Consider the following 24815-nt stretch of genomic DNA (forward strand, 5'->3'; position numbering starts at 1 on the left):
TGAACTGTTTAAATGTCCAAAAGTCTATTTGAAAAGGTACTAAGAGAAGGATAATGTGGGAAAGAGGTTAGGATAGATAAAGTAAATGGAAAGGGTGGCAAGTAAATGTGAATACAGTTGAATTGGGCTCAGGAAAGAAATTAGATCTGAGCTAGTTGGGTCAGGTCAGGTCTGGACACGCAGATGTCAGGTTGGGATGGGGGTTAGATGGGAGATATTTAGTCTAAGTGATTGAAGATCAGTTGTATGATCACTCTGGAGTTAGGCTAGCAATTTTCTGTATACCATTTCCTGGTTAAGTGTCCAGGAAATCAAGTCAGAATGGTCCAACAGCAGAGCTCAACAGCATGCTCAGAGTCAGAGACTTTTCAAAGGGCTTCAAGAAGGGAAATTGTCCATCAGAAGTTCTAATTTCCCAGTGAATTCCCATGGAGTCAGTGTGCTCAGACTTCAGAGGGGTCCCTTAGCACATCTTCCAGAATACATCCAGTTTCTGACCACAGCCCAGAATATCCAGGCTGTTAAGTGATAGTCAGGTCCCCTGTTAACACAAGTTGGAATTTTTCATTCACTTCACAGAAGCTTAACTGCAACCAATACTTTTTAGGAAGTAATACAAGTGCAACAGAAGGAGAAAAATATTTATTCTAATGTACAATTCAATTGTATTAAAATGAGACAAAATAATATGCAGAATGTGAGACTTTAAAAGACTCCAATACATACTCAAAATTAGGAAACAGTTCCAACTTGTTAGACCGCCAAAATATTCTGGTAACATAATCATTTGTAATTCTTTTGACAGGTTTTTTTGCTGCTTTCTATAATACACATCTTTGTAAAACTGATGAGTTTTTTTTTAAAAACTAGATTTACAATCTAAAGTACATGTAACTGAAATGTCCATAGCTAAACTCAGTCAGTATAATACACTGGGGCCCTATTACAACACAGTCTGGTTTAGGCAAAACTATCACAGTGGCTTCTTGCATCCCAAAGTCTTCTTTTAAATTTCTTTTTACCCAACAAGCAATTGAATAGAATGAAAAACTGTGCCAAACTTTTTTCATTTCCAGTCACATTTAGAACCAGCTAATACAATGGCAGCCTAGTGACAAATTCAACAGCTCAGCCAGGGAACTGTTACCATTGTTACTGAACTCAGGTTTTTCTCTGCATAAATAGTGATCATATTTAGGACGCAGCCATGTGTACTTGTGCAGTTATGCAGACAATTAGTCAGTGTAACAGATCCAAATGTTCAAGACGTTCAGTAAGCTGATGATGATTATGCCAAGACCAAACCTCCGTCTCCATCACATACAGTAATCCACCACATAGGGGAATGACTGAGCTGGTTGGAAACATATGAGAAATCATTTGCTGCAATTTCAGAATATCCTACATCAGTAAAGGAAGAGGCAAGGAGTAAACATACCCAGTTGAAAATGATAGATTTCTTCAATATATGTCCATTAGTGTAATAAATGGATTCCGATTTTGTTGATTGTACCCTCTTAGACACAATTTTTGTGTCAGCTGTAAGAGTTAGAACTCACCATCTGCAAATTTGAATCATTTGATCATATGTGTATTCACATTTTTGTTACCAGAAGAAATAGTATTTGGTATTTTATGGAATGGATTTAATTTTGTTAGTGAAGGCTTTTTCTTGTTTATATCAGATCAGATGATACACTGGTTTAGGAAGCTGTTTTCTTCAATTTATCTGCAGTTCTTCATTATTCTGTCTATTGCTTTGGTGCTTTTAATGTCCTTACACAGTCTCGTGATATAGTCTCCATGGATCACAATGTAGTGGGCTCCTAGTGTATTTCCTCAACTATAGAAAACATTTATCCTTCATGTTTGAGCTAGATACAGCTGGAGGAAACCTGGAATTTCACACCAAGTGTTTTGTTTTAAAAATCATTGACACGATTTTAAACTAGCACTTGATCATGAATCTTCATCTCCATAATTTGTGTATTCTAAAATCATAAATGACAAGTTTTTTTTGTCCCATGTAATTAGTTTCTGTTGCAAAATCATGTCTCAACCATGTCTTAAAGCCACATAAAATTGGAACTTTAGTTCAAATGTACATGATGAAAAGTTATGCATAAAAAGGAATGTTGCCACTTATGTTACAACCCACCCTGCAGATATCTTGTAGAATATGATGAGTGGAGATTTCTTCAGATCACTACACTTCTACCGCTACGCGAACTCCCCCGATCCTGTCAATAAAAGAACATTAGATTTCAGTTTGTGAGCAATACTAACACTTACAGCTATTATTTCATGCAACCTCAACATTTTCACAAAATTAACAGACATAGTATAAAACAGAACTTCAAATTTCCATACTGGCAATAAAGAATCATCTTGCATCTCCAAAAAAATAATATAACAACTCCCACGGACATGTTTTTCATTATTTTCTGTAACCATACTTCTAGTATTGCAAGTCTGGAATTTGATAATGCTGATATTTTGTTTTAATGTTTAATTGATTGCATTAATTAAATGATATATTAACAGAAGAACCTCAACATAAGTGCAAAGTCATTTTTCCTATAGGGTATGATTCTCTACATAACCCAGTCAAGATCAGGAACTTTTTTAGGTATGACTGTACCCAAGAAACATAACATCACTTTCAAAATGTACAATACACTAGAATATGACTCAAAAAAGCACAGTAACAGAAATTACTATATTGTAAGACAAACAATATCATATTGCTAAAAAGGATAACTCACTGACTGTCGTCCATGATTGGATCTTCGTGCACTGCTTTCCTCTGAACCACCATCTACAGAATGGTAGCTTGGGGGCTTCTCGTGATACTTAAATGGCTTCTTCAAGGCATCCAACCATTCTGCCATTCGATCATCCGACCGCACCCGGTTATATCGAGAGCGGTTATCATAATCATCCAGGGAACTCCATGATCCTTGTCGTCTTCCACGAGGTGGAGGAGAATAGCTTTGGTCTCTGCGCCCATTTCTTCTTTCAGGTGAATAATCTCTATTACTTCGGCGATGTGGTCGTCTGTTCTCCTCGTAACCTCTTCTGCCATGCCTCTGGTTTGAGCTGCTGTGTCTCGACCGGTCCTCATAATCAGAATCATCACTATAATATTCGAAATTCTGTCTTCTTGGGAGCAACTGACCTCTCTGCCGGCCATCTTCAAAGTCATCTCTCCTATTCCCTTGAGATCGATTAGTTCTTCGGTCGTGAGAGCTCCTACTGGACCTTGATCCTTCCTGGGACCTTTGACTTCTGGGGAGCCCCATATCCAAAATATCCTCATGACTTCTAGCCCTTCTTTGATTATTTCTCCGAGAGGAGTTGCTAGTTCTTTGTGATGAAGGAAGACTAGTGTCATGGACTGTCTCCATTATTGGAGGTAGGTGGATAACACGACGATCTATTTCTCTAACTCCAATTTCATTTAGTGATGAAAGCACACTGGGAGGCCCACTTCCACTTGTACGAATTCCATTTTGCAGAGGCTGTACAGGGTTCAAGTTTTTCACCTCGTTCTCGATGTAGTCTAGCATTTTAACAGAAGAGTTTGGGTGACCACTGTAAGGGACAACAGTCAATGGTATACTGTTCTTTGTGGAAAAATCTACACAATGGAAACAGAAAAATAAAATTAAACTTTGTGTACAAGTTTTTGAAGTACCTTCAAATGTGTTTAAATAAAGTAATGGAAGATATTGATAGCAAGGCAATTAGCAGAGTTACAAATGAAAGTAAATCCAGAAAGGTGGCTGAACATAAAAAGGTGAGAAAGAATTCCGTAAGAAATAATTTAAAATACAGTGTAGCAAAATACACAGTATCCAGGGGAGCTAGAGACAAATCATGCTTTAGGATTGAGATATGATACTAAGAAAATCTGGACTGGAAATTAAACATTGTAGAATGCAAGAGATAACACACAGCGTGCAGCTGGAGGAACACAGTAGGCCAGACAGCAGAGGAGCAGGGAAAGTTGACGTTTTGGGTGGGGGCCCTTCTTCAGAAACAGATTCTGAAGAAGAATCCCGACCCGAGATGTCAACTTTCCTGCTCCTCTGATGTTGCCTGGCCTGCAGTGTTCCTCCAGCTGCACGCTGTTTTTTCTGACTCCAGCATCGGCAGTTCTTACTATCTCATTGTATAATGCAACATGTTTCAGCAAACACAGGAAAGGAAAAAAGAGGAAGGTGGCGAAACTTGCACCATAATAGAATGGTTGTAGATAAAGAGTTACAGTTATCCATGTGAAAACCAGAATCATACGTAGACAGTGTAATGAGTCCCTTTTTTAAAAAAAAAAACAGAGTGTAATGTACAGACTATGTAGTAACTGAAAGGAGGTGGGGTAAGAAATATGCAAAGAAATTAGGAAATTAAGTTAATTGAAATGATAATATAATGGAGATTTTAACCACCCTGAAATTTGATGGAAGAGCTAGGTGCAGGGGATAAGGGAATGGAGTTCTACAATCTGTACATATTCCTTTCTAATTCAATAGAATAAAAAGCCCAACAAGGAAGATTTACTATTGGATCTAGAATTGGATTTCTGACGGTCAATGGCCAGAAAGTTACCATTAGTCAGAAAATGAACTGGACTAGCCAAATAAATACTGTAGCTGTAGGAACAGGTCAGAGGCTTTGAATTTTTAAAAATTCCTTCATGGGATGAGTGCATCGCTGGCTAAGCCAGCATCTATCACCTATCCCTAATTGCCTAGACGGCAGTTCAGAGTCAACCACATTGCTGTGGGTCTGGAGTCATCTGTAGGTCAGACCAGGTAAGGATGCTAATTTCTTTCCCTAAAGGGCGTTAGTGAACCAGATGGTCTTTTCTGACAATTGACAATAGATTCATGGTGTTCAAAGTTGGGTTGAGTATTTGTAGATTGGAAGGCAGGATGTTTGAATTTGATGTTGGTACAATATTGGTGTTTGTAAAGTGCTAGGTGGGTGAGGTGGGGGGGGGGAAAGCATTGCGTTGTCCCTTTAAAAGATTGTGCTTTTTCTGTGCTCAGAGAGGTGGGTGAGCAGCTTGAAAGTTTGCAAGTACAGAGAGCACCCGAATTGAAACATTTGTATCGAAAGGCTGTACTGTTAGCAGGCCAAGCAGCATTTTTACCAAGACAACAGGTTTTTGAATTTAGCCAATCAATCAATTTCAACCAGGCACTTAGATACCAAAAACCTATCAAATTTGAATCTGATGGTTTTGACAACTTAGGACCAATCCAATTGTAAGAAATTGATATGCCATCAGGGGTAAAAAAAGGAAGGGAGCAGTTGGAAAATCGGCAGAACTAACTGCCATCTGCGAGAGTTAACAGCTTTCAGCTCTCAAGAGAGAGTCACTGGCTCTCACAATCTCTTCCAGGTCTTAGAGAAAGCACCTCCTAAATATCAAAAGGTACAACGGCACAACTAGTTAATATTCCTGACAGAATTGTCAGAGAAGGCGTTCCTGATAGAACATTCAATGGAGAAGAGACGGAACATATTGGAAGATACGTAACCTGGCTATATTCCAGACTAAATTCTACTTGTTAAAAAAAAAAAATTTATATTATGTAAGTGGGACTTGTATTTATTGGAACAGCACACTATTAGAATCTTGTTTTATTTGAGAATAGTTAGTAGTTAGAAGGGATTATTCTGTTTGTTAATAGTTTAGTTAATTTGTTCATTGTTAAAGTTAGATAAATAAATTGTTACTTGTTGACTGTAAAGTGAGTGTCAGTGGTTTAATTTTATTTAACCACCAGAATTTTCTGAAAGGTAGGTCAACACCACTTTTCACACACTCCTTTTACAGATACTAGGGGGAGGTGCTCCTCTTTGGGCGCTTCACAAAGTTCACAAAGCGGTGGGTGGGGGTGGGGTCAACCTCCACTTTATAACAATGATCACCATTCGACTCTTAATTCCACAAATTTATTGAATTCAAAGTGCACCATTTTCCATGGTGGGATTCAAACCCAGGTCCCCAGAACATGACCTGGGTCTCTGGATTAACAGTGCAGAGATAATACCACTAGGTGATTGCCTCCCTTTGGGAACTACAACTCATTTTGACACTCCGAAGCCTTTCCAGTATCTACAAGACTCAGGTCAGTTCTGTGAAAGAACACACTCCACTTTCCTGGAAGAGTACAGCTTCAACAATATTCAAGATTAACACCATCCATTACAAAGCAAAGCAGTCTGTTTGCGCTACATCCACAAAAATTCATTCCTTCTACCACAGACACCCTCAGTTACAGCAGTGTGTACCATCCACAAGACGCATTGGAACAACTCATCAAGGTTCCTTCAACAGCATCTTCCAAACTGGTGATACTATAAGGATTGAGAAGGGCAGTAGACACAGTGAGCTCAGTGACAGCAGCACTGAAACCTCAAATGGAACCCTGCCAGAATTCAAAAAGGCTGGCAAAAGTGGCATCAGTTTAAAGCAGTGAGCTGTTTAATAGGTAATGGTTAAGTTGTATGTGACCACTTTAAAGTTGCATTGAGGACAGGTAAGAACTTTCTTTTTGTTAATAGAAACTTAATAAATTTTCTACTTGGCTTAAATGCAGCTTTTTTTTAAAAAAAAATACACCTTAAAAGGTATGGCAGCAGAGCTCAGTTGCTTGTGTTGCACAGCCTGCAGTACATTGAAAATACTAGAGGCCCTGGCAGTCCAGATGACCAATTCTGCAGGAAGTGCAGCCTGTTTGATCAGCCTGAGTGCCAGGCCTTGGAGCTTGAGCATCAGCTGGAGGCACTGCATTGCATCCATGAGGCTGAGAGTTATATGGATAATACATTTTTAGACATGGTCCTCTGCAGTTGAAGGGTAGTGTGGTCAGGTAAGGAATAGGTGACCATCAGTAAGAAAGGAAGCAGGCAGGGCCCAGAGTGCATCTCACTCAAGAACAGTTTATTTTATGCATGGAATTGACAAGGTAGATGCAGAGAGGATGTTAACAGAGAACTTGGGGCACAATATATAGACAAGGGATTTCCCTTTTAAGATGGGGTGACGAGGAATTTCTATTCTAAGAGGCTTATTGGCCTTTGAAATTATTTTCCACAGATAACAGTGGAGGCTGGATACTGAATATATTTGAGGCTGAGTTAGACTACTGTTTGATTGACAAGAGAGTCAAGGGAAAGGGGGAGGGGACAGGCAAAGTGAAGTTAAGGCCACAAATCAGATCAGCCATGATTGTATTGAATGGAGGATCAGGCTTGATGGACCAAATGGTCTTGTCCTGCTCCTGCTTCTAAAATCTGAATTGAGTAGTTTATATGCATTTAAAAGAGAAACAAGGCAAATATACAGTGGAGAAGGGAAGAGATGATTCCAGTGGTAGATTTAAATGAGAAAAAAATGGGAAGAGGTTCAAGTGGAGTGTAAGAGCAGGTTTGGTCAGGTTGTGCTATGTAGTCCTATGTACATCTGTTAAATAGACTTCTAATTATCCCAATTAGAAAGACAGGCTGAATTTGTTCAGAGAGGTTGCATTTTTGGATGAAACATTCTAACGGGATGGTTAATAATAGTTAATTTTCCAGTTGGCTGTTGGCTGCAAGTTTTATAAAAAGCAACCATGTTTTCTTTTAAAATCCAGTGGTCAAAAGTCCAAATGGAGTCCGCTTGTGAGTGGCTATACATGTATACAGCTTCTTTTTTCTTTAAGTACAGCTTTTCCATAAAGCTGGATCTAATTTTATGCAAAATAAAAATGAATTTGAAGAAAATTCTACAAGAATAGTACTTGGCGTAGGAAAACAAAACACATAAATCAAAAAGTAATGTCATCATTAAGTTTTCTTCAGCGCTTCATCAGTTTGAAGGTATGATGTATAGTGGTGAAAAGAAAATATTACCATAGAAATCTCAACTCATTTTTGTTGCCTTCCCAGTTATCACGTATTACTTGAACTAGTAAAATCCATCAGCAAATGAATACTAGAGACTACATACCTCTTTGTGTCAGTCCATTCATGTAGATGGAGTTCAACTGGGAATTTCTTTCGTCCTCTCCATACATGGGCCTGTTAAACATCCATGGTAACATACCCTGCTTTGCCTGTTTAACAAGTTCATGCCTTACAAGAGCTAAATTCGAAACAACAATGTTAAGTATTTTATTCAAAAACGTTCTTTGGTGAAGATTTCTGACAATATAAAGTTTCTAATAAATATATTATACTAATAATCTAAAACTGTTGCTAGAATTTTATTTCGATGCAAACCATTATGTTAGACCATAAAAGAAAAGCATGAAGATGCCGGATATTTGAAACAAAAACAAAAAGTGCTGCAGCATTCAGCAAATCAGGTAGCATCCACGGTGGGAGAAGCTGAGTTAATGAGCTGAATCTTTCAAGGTGTAGCTATCATAGTCAATTGCAAGCCAAGTCGAAATGGGAAATAAATACCAGCCTTCTTAAATGATGACTATGTCTGAAGAACAAAGAAACTAAACTCAAACTCTCAATTTTTAGGAATGTATCTGTAACTTAACTAATACATGACCATAGCCAATTATTCAATGGATTGACTGCTGAGCAATGTTGGGAAAGAGGCATTTTGTCAAAGCTTTTCATCTTACAATCATTGGTAAAATTTCGCAAGGATACCAATTCAAGAGGAAATCAGTTCAAGGGGAAAACTGACATCTATACAGTGACAGAAGAATCCCTGATTGGGTAGCATGGAAAATGCATAAGTTATTGATAATTGACAGTATACTACCTGGTCTTGTTAAAATGTTAAACCAGGCAGGTTGACTGAATCAGTGAATGGCATCACCTGTTTGATCAAGTTAAAACAGGCGCAGTGGATTTACATGTTCTTTCCGATCTGCAAAGAACAGTGCCCTGTGTATTTTCTTCAGCAATACTCGAGTCTGGTACTAGCATTGGTTATTTGGTTGATGTTGCAAATTTTTACAGAGTTAGCTACTTATTCAGGGGGAAGTCTGGAAAGAGCGATAATTAATTTTTAAAAATGCTTTACCTTCCTCTGGGCAACAACAACGTTTTGGGCAGCAGATGCATCGAAGATAACAGCAGCACCTTTGTGGGCAACACTGGCACCAACAGATACTAATCAATATGAACAATAGCAAAATGCCCATGATAATAAATATCACTGTAAGCCAATCTGCAACAAAAAGGAAAAAAGATAGGAATTATATTATTGTAGAAGAATCTGTTGCAAAGGAGGACTCACAGTATTAGGCTTAATGCATTAAGAAGTGCTCCTGTTACATTAAGTGAGGGGATGTATTTTCAACAGCTACTCCTTCATATTATACATGTACTTTATCAAAATGTTCCGCATTGAGTTTGTATGTAGTGTATATACATTCACAAGCACATGTTTGAAAGATTTCCAACTTAGGCACGCACCCTATCGGCGTTATTTCTACACATTGATGTGCAGTCAGTGTGGTCAATATCCTCTATATTGCTGCATTGTGTTAGAAAGGAATGCAGAATATCATAAATAAAATTAGTAATTGTGCGAGTGTTTCACTGATATTTTCCCAAAATACAAACATTCAAAACATATGCAAATATTGGAAGCTAACAGATGGTGACAAGAATGCTCCAAAGGCATTCAGCCGAAGATTTTCATATTATTAAAACAGTAATATTCTCAGGATCGAGCAGTTTAAAAAAAAAAATCATCTCAGATCTGCTGACAGCTGCAATACAGGGAAAGGGGAAGGGGAACTCAAGGGAGTTAAGGACAGCAGCGTGGGGGTCCTGATGGAGACGCAGGGTTATGGAAGAAAGTGCTAATGGGAGACAGTCTTTGGGGCAGGTTGGGGTTACGCAGTTTGGAAAAGAGATACTTGAGGGAAGCATCCATTTTATATACCTTTGATGGGAGAGTAGGGTACCCCGCTAGACTCGTCCTCCAGCCCAAACTCCACTTCTGAACTTGTTCTGCCAGCCTCAAAAATTGAAGTCAGGCAGGAAAGAGCCCTTAAGGGGGAAGGCCTCTTGCCTGTAAACTCAGCAGCAATGCCTTTAAATCCATCCCCAGAGTCACCTTTCCCAGAATGGTGATATTCATCAGTATTGATGTTATTTAAAATGTTGGCCTAGAGTTTTCTGTTGCATGGAAACTAAGGATGGTAGTTATTTCAACTTGTGCATCATCTTTCAACTAAAAATTAATCCCCCCCCAACTAAATTGTTGAAACTGCAAACTGTTAATAGTGTAGGAAACATGTCATCTCCTTAACCAAGAAGATTTAAGAATTAAATAAGCAGCATAAGGAGAGGGAAGGGGTGTGAATTGAGAGATAAATTTGAAGTCTCAAATCAGCTGCAGGTAACTAAATAAAAGGACAGGAAAGGAAAAACAATTTTTTAAAGTTGACATTTTAAAAATCTCCGACATCAATTCACAACATGAAAGATTGAGGGTCTACTCTTAAATATTAAATTTCTATGGCATAGCTATTGACTGGCAGATGTGAACAGCTATTATAGTCTTAAAAGGGTACTCACACATGTTAGACCTAAATATCTGCTGCAGTTTTAGTTCCCTTCTACCACAGAGATGCAGTAACAATAACTTCAAGACATTTCAAGATGGGCAGATAAAATTATGAAAATGGATTTTAATTTAATGGTAGAGTGGCCAATCATAGACAAATTATTTGGATATTCATATTTCTTTACCTGCCTCTTACTGAGGTTGCTATACCATTTACATCAATAAAAAAAGAGAACCATTATTTTGACAGAAACATAGGGGCCATTGTTTTATTGGCTCAGAAGGTAAATAGTTGTAGTTTGAAGGAAATATTAGAAATTTGACTACTTTCTTTGATGTAAGTCACCGATTACAGATTGATAATGGCACCTTTTCATACCCATTACTGCAACAATCAAGCAAAGACTTGAGCAAATCTTAAAATTTAAAATGATTAAGATATTATGCAGCAGATATAACTTCAGTCAAGTGACTTAGTTCTGGAAAAGGGTAATTTAGAAAGTGCTTAACATGCAAACAAATTTTAAAGAACATACGTAAAACAATAAGGCGAACTTCTTTGTCCGAATCTCCTGTAGTATCTCCTGGTGCCTCGACGGTACAGAAGTAAACACCATGATCCCACCACATCACTTCACTAATCCACAGGTCAGCCCCTACAAAGTAAGTATACACAGGGCGCATTACACAAAAATTGATCTAGATTTTCAAATCAGTATCAACTAATGACCGATTCAAAGCAATTTTCAAGAAATGAAGTGACACAAAATGTACTTAATTTCATTCTGGATCAGTAATGATGCTCCAGTGGTTGCTGCTTATGTGGACAAACTGAGTTCAAATACACAGAGTGCCGCTCAGCATCCTAAAGCAGATAGATATTGATTTCTCATCCATACTGGAGTAAAATGGACAATAGTTAACACTTTTCTCCAGATTCACAGACCAGCAAATCTGCTAAGCATGTTATGAGACTCAATGGCAACATAGCTGGCAAAAATTCCAGAGCTCAACCTTTTCTGGAGCAGTACATTATGATCATCACATCAGGATAGAGTCAAACATTGCTGGGGATACCAAGGGGTGGACGGCATAGAAAGAAGATGACAGTGGGAGTGTACTGAATGGTACGCAATGCAAGAGTCGTGACATTTAATAAAACAGCTTTAGGTAATATTGGGACACAAGTTAAACACCATTTACAACTCCTTAAATATGGAAGCAGTCCACGTCCAAATGAAACAAGACCTGGACAACATCCAGGTTTGGGCTGACAAGCGGCAAACAACATTCATGCAACAAGTGTCAGGCAATGACCACTAGTAGCATTACCATTACTGAATCCCCATTAGCATCATCCTGGGGTTAACACTGACTAGTAACTGAGCTGGGCTGGACATATAAATATTGTGCTACAAGAGCAAGTCAAAGGTCAGGATTCCAGCAGGGAGTAACTCACCTCCTAACTTCCCAAAACCTGTCCACTATCTACAAGGCACAAATCAGGAGTGTAGTAGAACATTCCCTTCTTGTCTGGATGGGTGCAGCTCCAACAACTGTTAAGATGCTTGACACCGTCCAGGACAAAGCACATTCCATGAATGAATAACAACAAAATAAAGTTCATCAAAGAATAGAACAGGTGGGACAAAGAAAAAAATTAAAAACTATTATTATATGAGGCTCATCAGGATCAGATTATATTTAACTTTCTTTTCATGGATATTTTTTAATAAAGGCAGGAGATTCCATTATGAAGTGACCCCTCCACAGCCCCACTCTCCAGACAGACAGGATTCAGAGATCTTGAAACACTTTTCCCAAACTTCTGCTGATTTTCCTACAACAAATCCTATAACTATTGTAATGCAAGTATTTTTCTATTTGTTAGTTTGCATTAAAACAACTGGTATGCTTCCATTGGCATTGCTCATAGTCTTAAGCCTACAATGCTGTTTTAATGCCTAACTAGTGCAATCATCATAGAAATTTAAAGGAATTGTATTTGATTCAACACTACTGAGACTGAAGACTTCATCAATGACAGATTTTCTTTTTAAAAAAAAGAACTATAGCTCCTGCAACAAAAAGGGGTGTGGAATATAGTAGATCCAAGACTTAAATCTAGTATCGTCTTATGATATCAATTAGGCAGTAATTTGCAGTAAAGTGGGACTACACTGAGTATCTTTCTCTTGTACTAATATGTGGCATTCTTCCACATACCGAGGAACTATTTCTTTACTAAGGACTCCCTGATTGCTATGAATTTAAACATGCATCAATATCCCATACAGGCCAAGAATTTAACAAGTGTTGTTCGAATGGGCAAGATCTTAGCAATGCTCAGCATGTTGACCCCAGTGCCTGTAAAACATAGGTGAAACTTTAGCCGGTTAGGACAGTCATGCGGTTGCACGAAAACCTAAGCAAATACTATATAATGACTGGTATAGCTTGCCCTCCCACTGATTGAAGTACATCTATTCTCAACGTGTTGCTTACTGTTCTGAATAGTAATCTTCCGTTGTCTATATTCGTGCCCCAATGTTGGCTCATTCTGTCCCCGTTTCTGAATAACAATTCGCACAGTCCGTTGGTCGTCATGGCAATCGTTGGTAGGATCTTGGCCCATACTCAACATAGCAGTATATGCTGGAAGAGAAAAGTAACATTTATAAAGAAAATCACCTATTTCTTTCTGTTCGACTCTCCTAAAATTAATGGTTAAATGGTTACACTAGCCTCAGCAAAACACTGGAATATGTAAATTCATATAGAGCATACTTCAACTGTCTTATAGACCACAGAACTACAACAATAGCAAGAGCAGCCATTCAGTATGTCATGTGTCTGTGCCAACTTGTTTGACATCCAAAATGAACCCAAAATGTCCTGCATGCTCCATCATTTTCAAATAATTTTCTAAATTTCTCTCAAATGATTCACTGATCACTGTCCCAAACCCTTAATGTTCTAGATTTCTTCATAGGTTTTGCTTCACTGACTTTCCATATGCAAATAGATTTCCAAATTAGCTTGACTAAATTCTGAACTTTATTTAAAATTACAAATACAATTACAATTTTTTTTAACACCTGCTAATTTCCAATCCCTCTAGTATATCTAACATACAATTAACATCTAAGGATCTACTTAACCTTAATCCTTAGATGGTTCTCACCAATTTCATGCACAGCTAAATATCGTTTTGATCTCATCAACAACCTGCCTTTTCATTGTCTAACTTAACTACTCTCACTGCAGAGCTTCTTGCATGACTAGAACTCTTCTCATCACATGAATAATTTCTGGTTTCTTTATACGACAAGTATTATCTAAACAGCGGTACATTAAGAAATGCTGATGTACAAAGGGACCTGGGTGTTGCACAATGGGTTAGTAAAAGCAAGTATACAGGTGCAACAAGTACTCGGGAAGGAAAATGATTTATTTGTCTTCGTAACATGAGGGCTCAAGTACAGGAGCAAGGATTTCCTACTGAAGGTGTGCCAGGCCCTGAAGAGACTACACCTGAAATGGTGTGTGTGTAGTTTTGGGCTCCTTACCCAAGAAAGGGATATCCTTGCAATAAAAGGGAGTGCAGTGAAGGGTTTCCAGATGGATTCCTGGATGGTGGGTTAGACCTATGGGGAAGAGATTGGGTAGACTGGGCCTGTATTACTGACTTCTAGAGAGAATGAGCTTAGAACTTACTGAAACATATAAAGTTCCAACAGGGCTGAACAGACTGGATGCAGGGATGATGTTTTCCCTGGCTGGGGGTCCAGAGGAAAGGGTCACAGTCTCAGGATTGTAGACCATTTTAGACTGAGATGAGGAGAAATATCTTCACTCAGGAGGGTGGTGAACTTGTGGAATTAATTACCAAATAAGGGTGTAGAAGCCAAATTACCAAATACATCCAAGAAATAAACAATAGATTGCTAGAGGCTAAATATATCATGGAGTATGGGGAGAGTTAGGAGTATTGCATCGAGACAAGAGGATCAGAAGGGCAGAGTGATGAACAAACAAGCTAGAACTGAAAGTGCAAGGCTTTTCCTAAAGGTACCATTTTAACATGTGCATCAGTGTGGGTTAATAAGTATATTTAACGGTTCCTAAAACAGGATCAAAAACTAGTTCTAGTAATTATATTGGAGACCTCTGCTCTATCTGCACATGTGCAATATATATGATCATGGGTAGGTGATGGCCCAGTGGTATTATCGCTGGACTGTTAATCCAGAGACCCAGGGAGTGGTCATGGGGACCCGAGTTTGAATCCTGCCACAGCAGATGGTGGAATTTGAATTCAATAAAAAAAAAAAAATCTGGAATTAATAGACTAACAATGACCATTAAACCACTGCGGAATGTCAAGAAAAACCCATCTGATTCACTAACGTCCTTGAGAGAAGGAAACTGCCATCCTTACCTAGACTGGCCTGCATGTGACTCCAGACCCACAGTAATATGGTTGACTCTCAACTGCCCTCTGGGCAATTAGGGATGGGCAAGAAATGCTAGCCGAGCCAGCAATGCCCAAATCTCATGTTGCTATTCCTCTTGAGACAATTATCCACAGTATATTTTAAAATAACATTAAGATTTTGTTTTTATAAAATTTGCCATTTTGGTCCCACTTAAATTTTCCTGCCTTGCTGGAAGTTTTCTCTTGCTGTGTATTGCACTTCAAAAATACTGCTGACCTTTGCACAGAGACAGCAAAGGTTGGCAATAATTACCAGGACTAGTTTTCGATCATGTTTGAGGAACTGCTAAATATAATTGCTTAACACATAGATTCACATGTTAACATGGCACCTTTAGGAAAAGGCTTGCACTTTCAGTTCTCCTTCACTCTCCCCTTGTGATTCCATGTGACTATCACATGTTTAGTTCAGCTTTGAATGCACGCCCAACCAACATCTAGTCAGCTACCTACTTGTCTGGAACTCATTGAAAAAGCAATAACTCGAACACAGTTGTTAAAAACCAGTTTAAATCAAGCTGCAGTCTCCTTTATCTCCTTTTCTAAAGAAAAAAAGAATGCTTTTGTTGCATTTTTGCACATCACTAAATCCCCTTCCTCTAGTTTCCCTTTATAAATCATTCACTATTATCTTACTCCACTTTGTGCTTACATTTTACATCAGCAAATGTAAAACAAAATGTTTGCACTCCAAATGACAAAGTTTTAATGAAAGACGGGTTTGCCAACTCTGATCCTAAACTTTCCCAGAATTAAACACCTTTCTTCAATACATGGCCAAAAGCAACCCATGAGAGAAAATAACGAGAACAATAACTAATTGCCCTTAAAAACAAAAAGCTGTGGAACAGTTTTGTTCACTGGTTACAAACATTGAACAAGTCACAAATCATCTAAAAATCAATGACATCAAAGCAATTTTCACAGGAAGTCACTGCACCACGGAGATAGACTTGGGCTACAACGAGTAGAGGTGAGGTGGTTAGCAGTGGGATATTGAGAGATAAAATCTATGGGAATATGTCCAACTGGAATCGGAAACTCTAATCAATCATGAATCATCTAGGCACTTAAACATATTTCTACTTAGAGCAGATAATTTACAAAATTCAGGACTGCTCAACATTTATTTTAAAATCTAGTACAAGGTTGTGAGCTGTGCTTTACAAATACCAGAAATCTCCTATTAGAGTACTTTTCTATGATTGCGCTATGATTTAAAATGGGCACTGATTAGATCTGTGCATCCTCAACCAGTTATCCCCCAGGCCTCTAATCCCAGATTGTATCAAGTGCAACAACTTGAATTGGTACAGTGCCTTTACGAAGTGAAACATCCTGAAGTGCCTTTCCCCTGAAGACTACTCTTAGTTTAGACTCCATCTGTGCAAATCCATTGGAGATGGTACAACATTTTTATTTCGTCCACATACCCCACATTACACACAAAAAAAAAATCTCACAAACTGTAATTTCTCCTGCTTGAGTTACGTAAAATTTGAGATTCAGGCTCTACCAACTAGCATAATATTTTGCTTTAGTGAATTTAAAATAGAAAATTTCCAGAAGTCAATTTCATTGCAATGCAAATATTCACGACTCTTTTCGGTTTAATTATATTTCTGTATCTCTTCAACCCTGATTTTGCATCATATCATTGTTCCACTGGCTATCCTGAAATAAAATATGACTGCCGAAATTCTTGGCAACAAAATGAAAAAGTAAAAATACATTTGCTTGTGTAATTCATTTTTGTCAATCTGTTGTCAGTTCAGAATTTTTAAAGTTTGTCATATCTGGAGCCTGCAGTGGAGCTCTCAGAACTCTCAAATGAATGGACAACTTTACTAATTTCTTCTTTTTTGATAAAAATGGACCAACAGAACAATTTGCGTTTATACGGTTTCCCATTAATACACAAAAATGTCCCAAAATGCTTCACAAATAAATTATCAAAAAGTTGACAATGTATTCATTATATAGTCTACTATAGCAATCATTTGACACATACCAAATCATAAGATTAGTTACACCACAAAATAGCATTTGCTATGTTTAATGAGAAACATTGACGAGGATCCTTGGAGAATTCCCCACCTGTCCTCAGATAGTATCACCTGAATGACTGAAACAAACCACATTTCATTGAAGTATATCATCTCAGCAATGAAGAACTCCTTCAATTATTGTATTGGAGTGTCAGCCTGAACCACATTAAGTTCCCAGAGTGAAATTTGAACATTCTGATTCAGCTAAGAATATTGCCAACTATGTCAAGTTGTTAATAGAACCTGTTAAATTTTAGAATTATTGTAGATCTGAGATAATTATTTATATTCAAAGTCACATACTACATTTCCATTTTTAATATCTCCTTTTGTTAAAACACAACATTTAATGAAATAATGCCTGCAACTTAAAAGTCTAATGCATAAACAGATATAAAAAGCAAGCTGCAGGACAAATTCAATTATTGCATATTCAACCTTATTCTTATTACTAACCAGTGAAATTTAAAATTTCAAGAAAGATGCAAACATTTGAAATTTATATGTACTTGTAATGATAAATAGAAACACTATTTAAGTTTGAAGTATTGGAATAAAGGACCACAGGGCATGATCCTAACTAAGGAATACTGTTTGTACATTTTTGTGCTGCAATTCCACTTTCTCACATTAGATGGTATTATTGGACAGTTGACCATTTATTACAGAAGACAGTTTTTATTGTTACTAAGTGACCCACTATTTTATTTCATGTAGGAGTGGGTTTCCTCAATAGACATTTTGCAAGAACACAAAGACAACTGGTGTGTGACTTGAATAAAATAGATTGTAAGCAAGCACGAACTATATAACAATGAAGGAGGCGAGCATGATAATGATCTCACATGTTACAGGACCAGCAGGCCATTTATGTTTTAGAGCTTGTGCCACATTTTCCCTCAAAAAAATGAACAGTTACAGTATCTTAGAATTCAACAATGGGAGTTCTGATGAAGGTCATCAACTTGTTAAACACTAGCCTTGTTTTTTTGTTGACAGATGGAGCATGACCTGCTGAGTACTTCCAGCATTTCCAATATTTATTTCTGATTTCCAATATCCACAGTACTTTGTATTCATTTATGAAAATTTACTACCTGGGCTCATAAGATTTGTCACTTAAAAAAGGTATCAGAGATCACTGGTATCAAGCAAAACAAACAATGCCACCACGAGAGAGGTGAAAATAAGGTCTTAAATCCATTCTTCCTGATGTGGGGTCTTTAGTATGCATTTGTTAAGAGTCAGTATACGACGTAGCAATAGGACTTTGTTTCAATACTTGTCACAAAATGGATTATAAAATGTTAAATACCCAGTTTTCTCAACTTACTCAAAGCTTTAAAAATTAACTATAGAACTACATCAAATTGATAAAATAAAGTATTACATTTAAAAGTTGCTGAACTATTCTTTCAGAGTCCAGAGGCAGTAGAAATGCCAAAAGAACAATTGAGAAATGTTGAACACTTACATGAAGAATAGTACTCCATGACGGGATCTTTGCAAAATGACTTGAAACGCCAAGTGACTACAACATCCTGAGACTGAGAGGATGTTGAATAATCACATCTTAGAGCAATGGATGAAAAAAGCATTGTGACACGTTGGGTTTCCTGCACCGTCACCAACAATGCAAGGCATGCTGAAAGAAAAGGTTACAGGTAGTCAACAGAAGAGCTCTGTGAAGACTAAAACATTAAACTGGTAGCTACTTTGGTTTGAAGTAAAGTGCATTAAAATCATACAAATGGTACAGAAATAGGATAATAACAAAACATATTTGCTGGTTAATAACTCCTGAAGTGATGCTTCCATTAGTGTGCCTCAAGAATCACACTATCTAATTATTGGTAATGGGGTTTTGCACCCTGACTGGATGCAGAGTCTGCCAAGTCTTCAACAGATCACGGAGTAACAGTCTGGGATGCTACGGAGTGTGGAGGCACAAAACATCGGTCAGATGGAAGAGGTCAAAACTGTTTCATTAACTGACTGGGCAAATATTTCAGAAATGCCCATTATAGGGATAATTCAGGGAAATCAATGGCATTGTTTTCCCAATGCTATGGATTCCACTTGGAAAGAATATCTGTTGGATGATCTCAGAAGCTGAATGTTTGTAACCTCTATAGAAACAAAAACGTACTGAATATTTTGAACACATATTTTGAGGGGTTACTTTTGAATTGTGCACAGAAGATTGTAACATTCCAAGAAAGTCAACACTGGATTGAAAACTAAAAAATTGCCATATCACAAAGGAATTGCTAAGGGAGCAAAAATGACAGGTCCAACTTTGTGATCATATAATTTTCACAAATGGTAAAAGAATAGCAATGTTAAAATTCAATTAAGTGGAGAACAATATTATACAAGTATGTCTCTAGTCCATCCTAGTTTCTCAAGGGTACCCTTTACTGAAACAATACTTGGGTAGGAATGCAACTGTAAACGGCCTTTTGGTTAGAAGATCCATATATAAAAATGTACAAATCCATTCATTTGCTTACATATGAAAAGAAACATTAAAAATGCCAGCCTTTTCTGTCCAGTTTTGAACGGTCAAGATTACTTGACAACCAATCACAAACTAGATGTGCCATTACATCAAATGATATGGTATAGACAGGGTATGGTCTGCTTTTGGACCTAACAGACCAGAGATAAGAAAGTAACTACATGTAGCAGCTCTTAGGGCAGTGGAGGTTATGCAGTCATAATGATATAAAGCACGTACTACTGATTTTCAAATTCCATCATCCGATTTAATATCAGAAATTTCATGGACTTGAAATGGTTTAAACAAAATCTAAAAACACCGATTTAAAACAGCCAGAGTATCGCCTATTGTTTATTTAAACCTTTACTGAGAATGTTGATTGTTGGAGAAACTGCAACAACCAAACTCAGAAATGGAAATTCAGCTGCTTGTGGCAGAAGAGAGAAGGTAGATTTTTGACTGCAGAACTGAAACCAGCTGAGAGAAAAAAGAAAATGACTGTCAAGAAAACACGTTCAGTCATAATATGGATTTTAAGAAAAGGCCATGTTTGCTTACACTAAAGGTGCATGCATGCTAAAGCAACATTTCTGAAGTAAATTGAAATAAAACAAGGAAAAAAACTTAAACACTTAAAAATAAAAATGATAGTGTATGTAGCTGAAGAGAAAGTGACTTAAAATAATATCTTAATTTTTAAAAGTCTTTACACAATGCATGTGTACTTGCATTTCCAAAATTACAGGTCAGCACCATGGTTGGAATTTATAATGCTGGTAATCAGCAGACATTTGAGTGTATGGGGAGTTTGCAAACTGGGGTGTGTGCGCGCATGCACTCACACATGTGGGGGGGCAGGAGGATGAAAAACATGCAAGCTATATTGTGGATGTTTGACATCACATCCTTATTGTTTTCTTCAGGATTAGGTTATACAATTGCTCTCTCTGTCCCAAGAAAACCCTTGAGTGGCTCCTTACTAACATGGTAGGAATTAGGTACAGGGGGTCCTCAATTAAAGTTGTGGCTGCATTCCTGAAAACCATGATTTAGCAAAAATTACTGTGTGTTAACTATGGCTTCCCACGGAAATCAATGTTAAAGGTAGACTGAAATTACTTTAGACATTTCTCATCCAAACAAAAATTCCATCTAATAGTTGAAATACATGTGCAATACTGCATTCCTTGCTGTAATAACTTGCAAAATTGATGCATCACTAAATACAGGAAGACATATTACAATGCTTAGAAACACATGCAACTTTAAATTGACCAGGCCCCATCCCAGAAACTACTTGTATGACTGACACCTGCTACTAGATGGATGCCAGGGAGTCAGTGTAAAGTCTGGATTGAAATCAAGTTGTTTTTGTTATATAATATTGCGAGGTCTATTGGAGAACAGAGGTGGGCCTTTTAACTAGCCCTGTTCCACGCCATACTCTATCAAACTGTCAAAACGCATTGTGAACCTCACCTGTGTGTACAAAAAATACAGTAGTCCTTGGCTAATGTCACACAGAGGTCAGGTGTACATTTCGAAAGACACAAAAAGGGGTGACAGTTGGGTTTTACAAGGCCTACATGAAAATCTAGGCCATGCACTCTCCAGGTGGTTTAATTAATCACTTATAAATTGCCCTTTGACTTCCATTCCAGATGCTATTCTGGCAACACACTATAAACACTGAAATAAACAGTCAACTAGAGTCAGAACCAGAGTGAAGGGTTGAATACGGGAATTCTACAAAATAAATGTGCCTGATTTTGCTGCATAACACATTCTAAGTGAAAGCTGTTCTCACTTTAAAGCCTAAGTTATTGAATGCAAAATTGCAAGCTTTGAAACAAAAGGACAAGTTCACAGATGCATAGAAAACCAAATCAAACATTGTGTGTTTTAAAAAGTATATTTGAATGTCTGGTGAAAGGTACTTCAAATTCCACTAGCACTAACAGAAATTTCAGCTCAAATATAGTTCTTGGTCAGGTGATACTAATCCCAAACGTTCTGTCAACATAAAACATACAAATAAAGGATAAAAGTAGAAAAACAACTACATGCTTGGATATTTGATGACCTTCACGCCCACAAAGAAAAATAGCAATTGTTGAAGAAAAAAAAAAAATCTGCTTTGGGGAAGGAGACTGCCATCCTTACCCAATCTGGCTGAAGTGACTCCAGACCCACCAGCATGGTCGTTGCTTCTTATCTGCTCTCTGGGCAATTAGGGATGGGCAATGAACGCTGGCTTAGGCAGCAAACACTTCATCCAGTGAATGAATAAAAAATAAATAAATAAAAAAGACAAACATTCAATTAAAGGAGGAACAAAACTTCACCAGAGTGGAAAGGCAATGGTCTAGTGATATTATCACTGGACTGTTAATCCAGGGACCCAGATAATGTTCTGGGGACCTGGGTTCAAATCCCGCCATGGCAGATGGTGGAATTTGAATGTGAATTTGATAAAATATCTGGAATTAAGAGTCTAACGAAGACCATGAACCCATTGTCAATTGTCAGAAAAACCCATCTGGTTCACTAACGCCCTTTAGGGAAGGAAGCTGCCACCCTTAGCTGGTCTGGCCTACACGTGACTCCAGACCCACAGCAATGTGGCTGACTCTGAACTGCCCTCTGGGCAATTAGGGATGGGCAATAAATGCTGGCCTAGCCAGCAACGCCCTCATCCCCTGAATGAATTTTTAAAAAAAGTCAAGTTTAACTGTTGAAGCCTGTGTTTACCTGGTCTGGTCTACATGTGACTTCAGACCCACAGCAATGTGGTAGATATTAAATTCTCTCTGAAATAGCCTAGCAAGCCAGTCAATATCGACCTAGGCGTTGTGAAATGACAATGGCTGCGTCAACCCTGCAAAGTCATTCGTAATACCATCTTGAGATTTTTAACCAAAGCAGAGAGCTGTAGCACAGACTAGTGAAGCAACAGTCCAACAGTCACACTCACAAAATTATACCTTACAAATAAATATCCCAGACACCACCAGTGTCTGGGTGCAGCCTATCCTACCAGAGCTGGCAGCATGGTGTATACAGTCAGGCGGATGTTGCCTTGGGAGTCCAAAACATTGACTCTTGACCACATGAAGTCTCACGGCATCAGGAAAAGAACAAACAAAGGAAACTTGCTACTGATCATCACCTCCACCCAAACTGCACTTGCCCCTTCCACCTCAGCTGGCAAATCAGCACTCCTTCATACCTGACTCCAACTGGAAGCAGCACTGGGGGGAACAAGGGCACTTAATGTATGCAGAATGGTCACGTTCATTATCAAGAGTTGCTCGATAGCATCAGTGCTGACCAAGTCCAAAGGGAGGTAACTGCTAGACTTTTGTTTTTATTTATTTTTCCATTAATGGGATGAGGGAGTCACTGGCTAGGCAGCACTTATTGTCCATCCCAATCATCAGACTGGATTGGCAGAGGGCGGGATATGGAGTGAATCAAAAAAGAAAAAACCCATTTCATCTTGTCCTCACTAAACTACCCATTGCAAATGTACACAGTTTTTGTAAAGATGAAGTTCAAGCCTTGTCTTCACATTGGTGATGCCTACCATCCTGTTTCATGTCGCAACCATGATAAACAGGATATACTTGGAACAGATCTCTTAGACCAAAACCAGGCATCCATAAGGCACTGTAGCTCCTCCACAACAACAAACTCATTCAAGCACAATCTGAATCCTCATGCCATGACATTTATGCCACTTTACCATTACCATCAAACTGGAAGATTAATCCTGATTCAACAAAGAGTGCAAGGGGTTTACGGAGCAGCACCAAGCATATCTAAAAGTGAGGTGTCAACTTGGTGAAGCTGCACCAAAGGACCACTTTTATGTCTACACTGCATGCATCATGCAACAGGTGGGTGAAGTGATCCCACAATCAACAGATAATTTCAAAGCTCTGCAGTCCTGCTACCTTCGGTGTTAAATAATGGTGGATAAGTTACAAGAGGAGACAGTTCCACAAGTATCCCCAAACTCAATAACTGGGGTGGCAAGCATATCAGTGCAAAAAGACAAGGCTGAAGCATTTACAGAAGTGCCAAGTAGATGATTCATTTCAGCCCCTAAAAAAGGTCCACAGATGCCACTCTACAGCCAATTTGATTCACTCCACAGGATATCATGGAATGGCTAAAGACACAGGATACTGCTAAGGCCATGGGCCCTGACAACATCCCAACAAACAATACTGAAGACTTGTGCTCCAGAACTTGTTGCACTTCTAGCCAAGCTGTTCCAGACAGCCAAAACACTGGCATCTATGGAACGATGTCAAAAACTGCCGAGGTATATCTGGTCCCCAAAAGACAGGTCAAATCCTACTTGGCCAATTACTGCCCTATTGGTCTAATTTCCATTAGCAACAAACCAATGAGGGAGATAATTGAAAGTGCCATCAAAATAAAAGCATCACATTCAAAGGAAGAACCTGCTCCCTGATGTTCAGTTTAGTTTCCACCAGAGTTATTCAGCTACTGACCTCCGTACTGCCTTGGTCCAAATATGGGAAAAAAAGAAAAGAAAAGAACTTAACTGTGCAAGCAAAAGTAATTGCCTTTTCTATTAAGGCAGCATTTGACAAAGTGTGGCATTAAGGAGCTGTAACAAAATGGTGTCAACAGGAATCAAGGGAACAATTCTCCACTGGTTAGTCTTACCTGGCACATAGGATGATGGCTGTGGTTATCGGAGGTCATCTTGTCTAGCAGACCAAGTACTTCAGCTATAAAGAACAGAGGCTAATAATTTTGTGGTGATTATCTTACCTTCTTTCACTTCAAAGATATCTACAAAACACAAGTCAGGGTATGATGTAATACGCTTCACTTGCCAAGAAGAGTGCAACACCAATAATACTCAAGAAGCTTGACATCATCCACTTGATTGCCATTCCTGTCCATTATCTTCAACATTCACTCCCTTCACCATGATGCACAATAACAGCAGTAATGCATTACTTACAATCACTGTGGCAACTCACCCAGGCTCCTTCAACAACACTTCACAAACCAATGACTTCTATCACCTAGAGCAACAAGGGCATGGAAACACCATTTGTTGAAGTACTCCTGTATCCCACATACTATCGCTGTAATTTGGTCAAAATTCTGGAACACCCTTCCTAATAGCACTGTGGGTTTTACCTACAGCACAGGCACCAGGGACCTGGATTCGAATCC

At 38.3% G+C, this 24815-nt stretch overlaps 1 protein-coding gene across 1 annotated transcript; it reads right to left on the reverse strand.

Moving 5' to 3' along the window:
* Positions 1 to 627: 627 nt before the first annotated feature.
* Positions 628 to 24312, reverse strand: LOC109914487 (immunoglobulin-like domain-containing receptor 1). Its single transcript, XM_048603248.1, has 8 exons — positions 24294 to 24312; positions 18564 to 18734; positions 13049 to 13198; positions 11080 to 11199; positions 9047 to 9193; positions 8009 to 8143; positions 2766 to 3640; positions 628 to 2240 (listed from the first exon to the last, which is right to left on the reverse strand). The coding sequence occupies exons 2-8, from the start codon at positions 18685 to 18687 to the stop codon at positions 2199 to 2201; spliced, it is 1593 nt and encodes a 530-aa protein (XP_048459205.1). The 5' UTR covers positions 18688 to 18734; positions 24294 to 24312; the 3' UTR covers positions 628 to 2198.
* Positions 24313 to 24815: the final 503 nt, after the last annotated feature.

The sequence above is a fragment of the Rhincodon typus genome, chromosome 11, assembly GCF_021869965.1.
Source record: "Rhincodon typus isolate 14 chromosome 11, sRhiTyp1.1, whole genome shotgun sequence".
Classification (NCBI taxonomy): Eukaryota; Metazoa; Chordata; class Chondrichthyes; order Orectolobiformes; family Rhincodontidae; genus Rhincodon; species Rhincodon typus.

Excerpts from the sequence above, each read along its gene's own strand:
- LOC109914487 (XM_048603248.1), bottom strand. The coding sequence starts at position 18,687 with ATGCTTTTTTCATCCATTGCTCTAAGATGTGATTATTCAACATCCTCT. Across the intron at positions 11,200-13,048 it reads GAAGATTACTATTCAGAACA|GGGCTGACCTGTGGATTAGT; the intron begins GTAAGCAACACG and ends CTTACTTTGTAG. Across the intron at positions 8,144-9,046 it reads TTGTTGTTGCCCAGAGGAAG|CTCTTGTAAGGCATGAACTT; the intron begins GTAAAGCATTTT and ends TTTCGAATTTAG.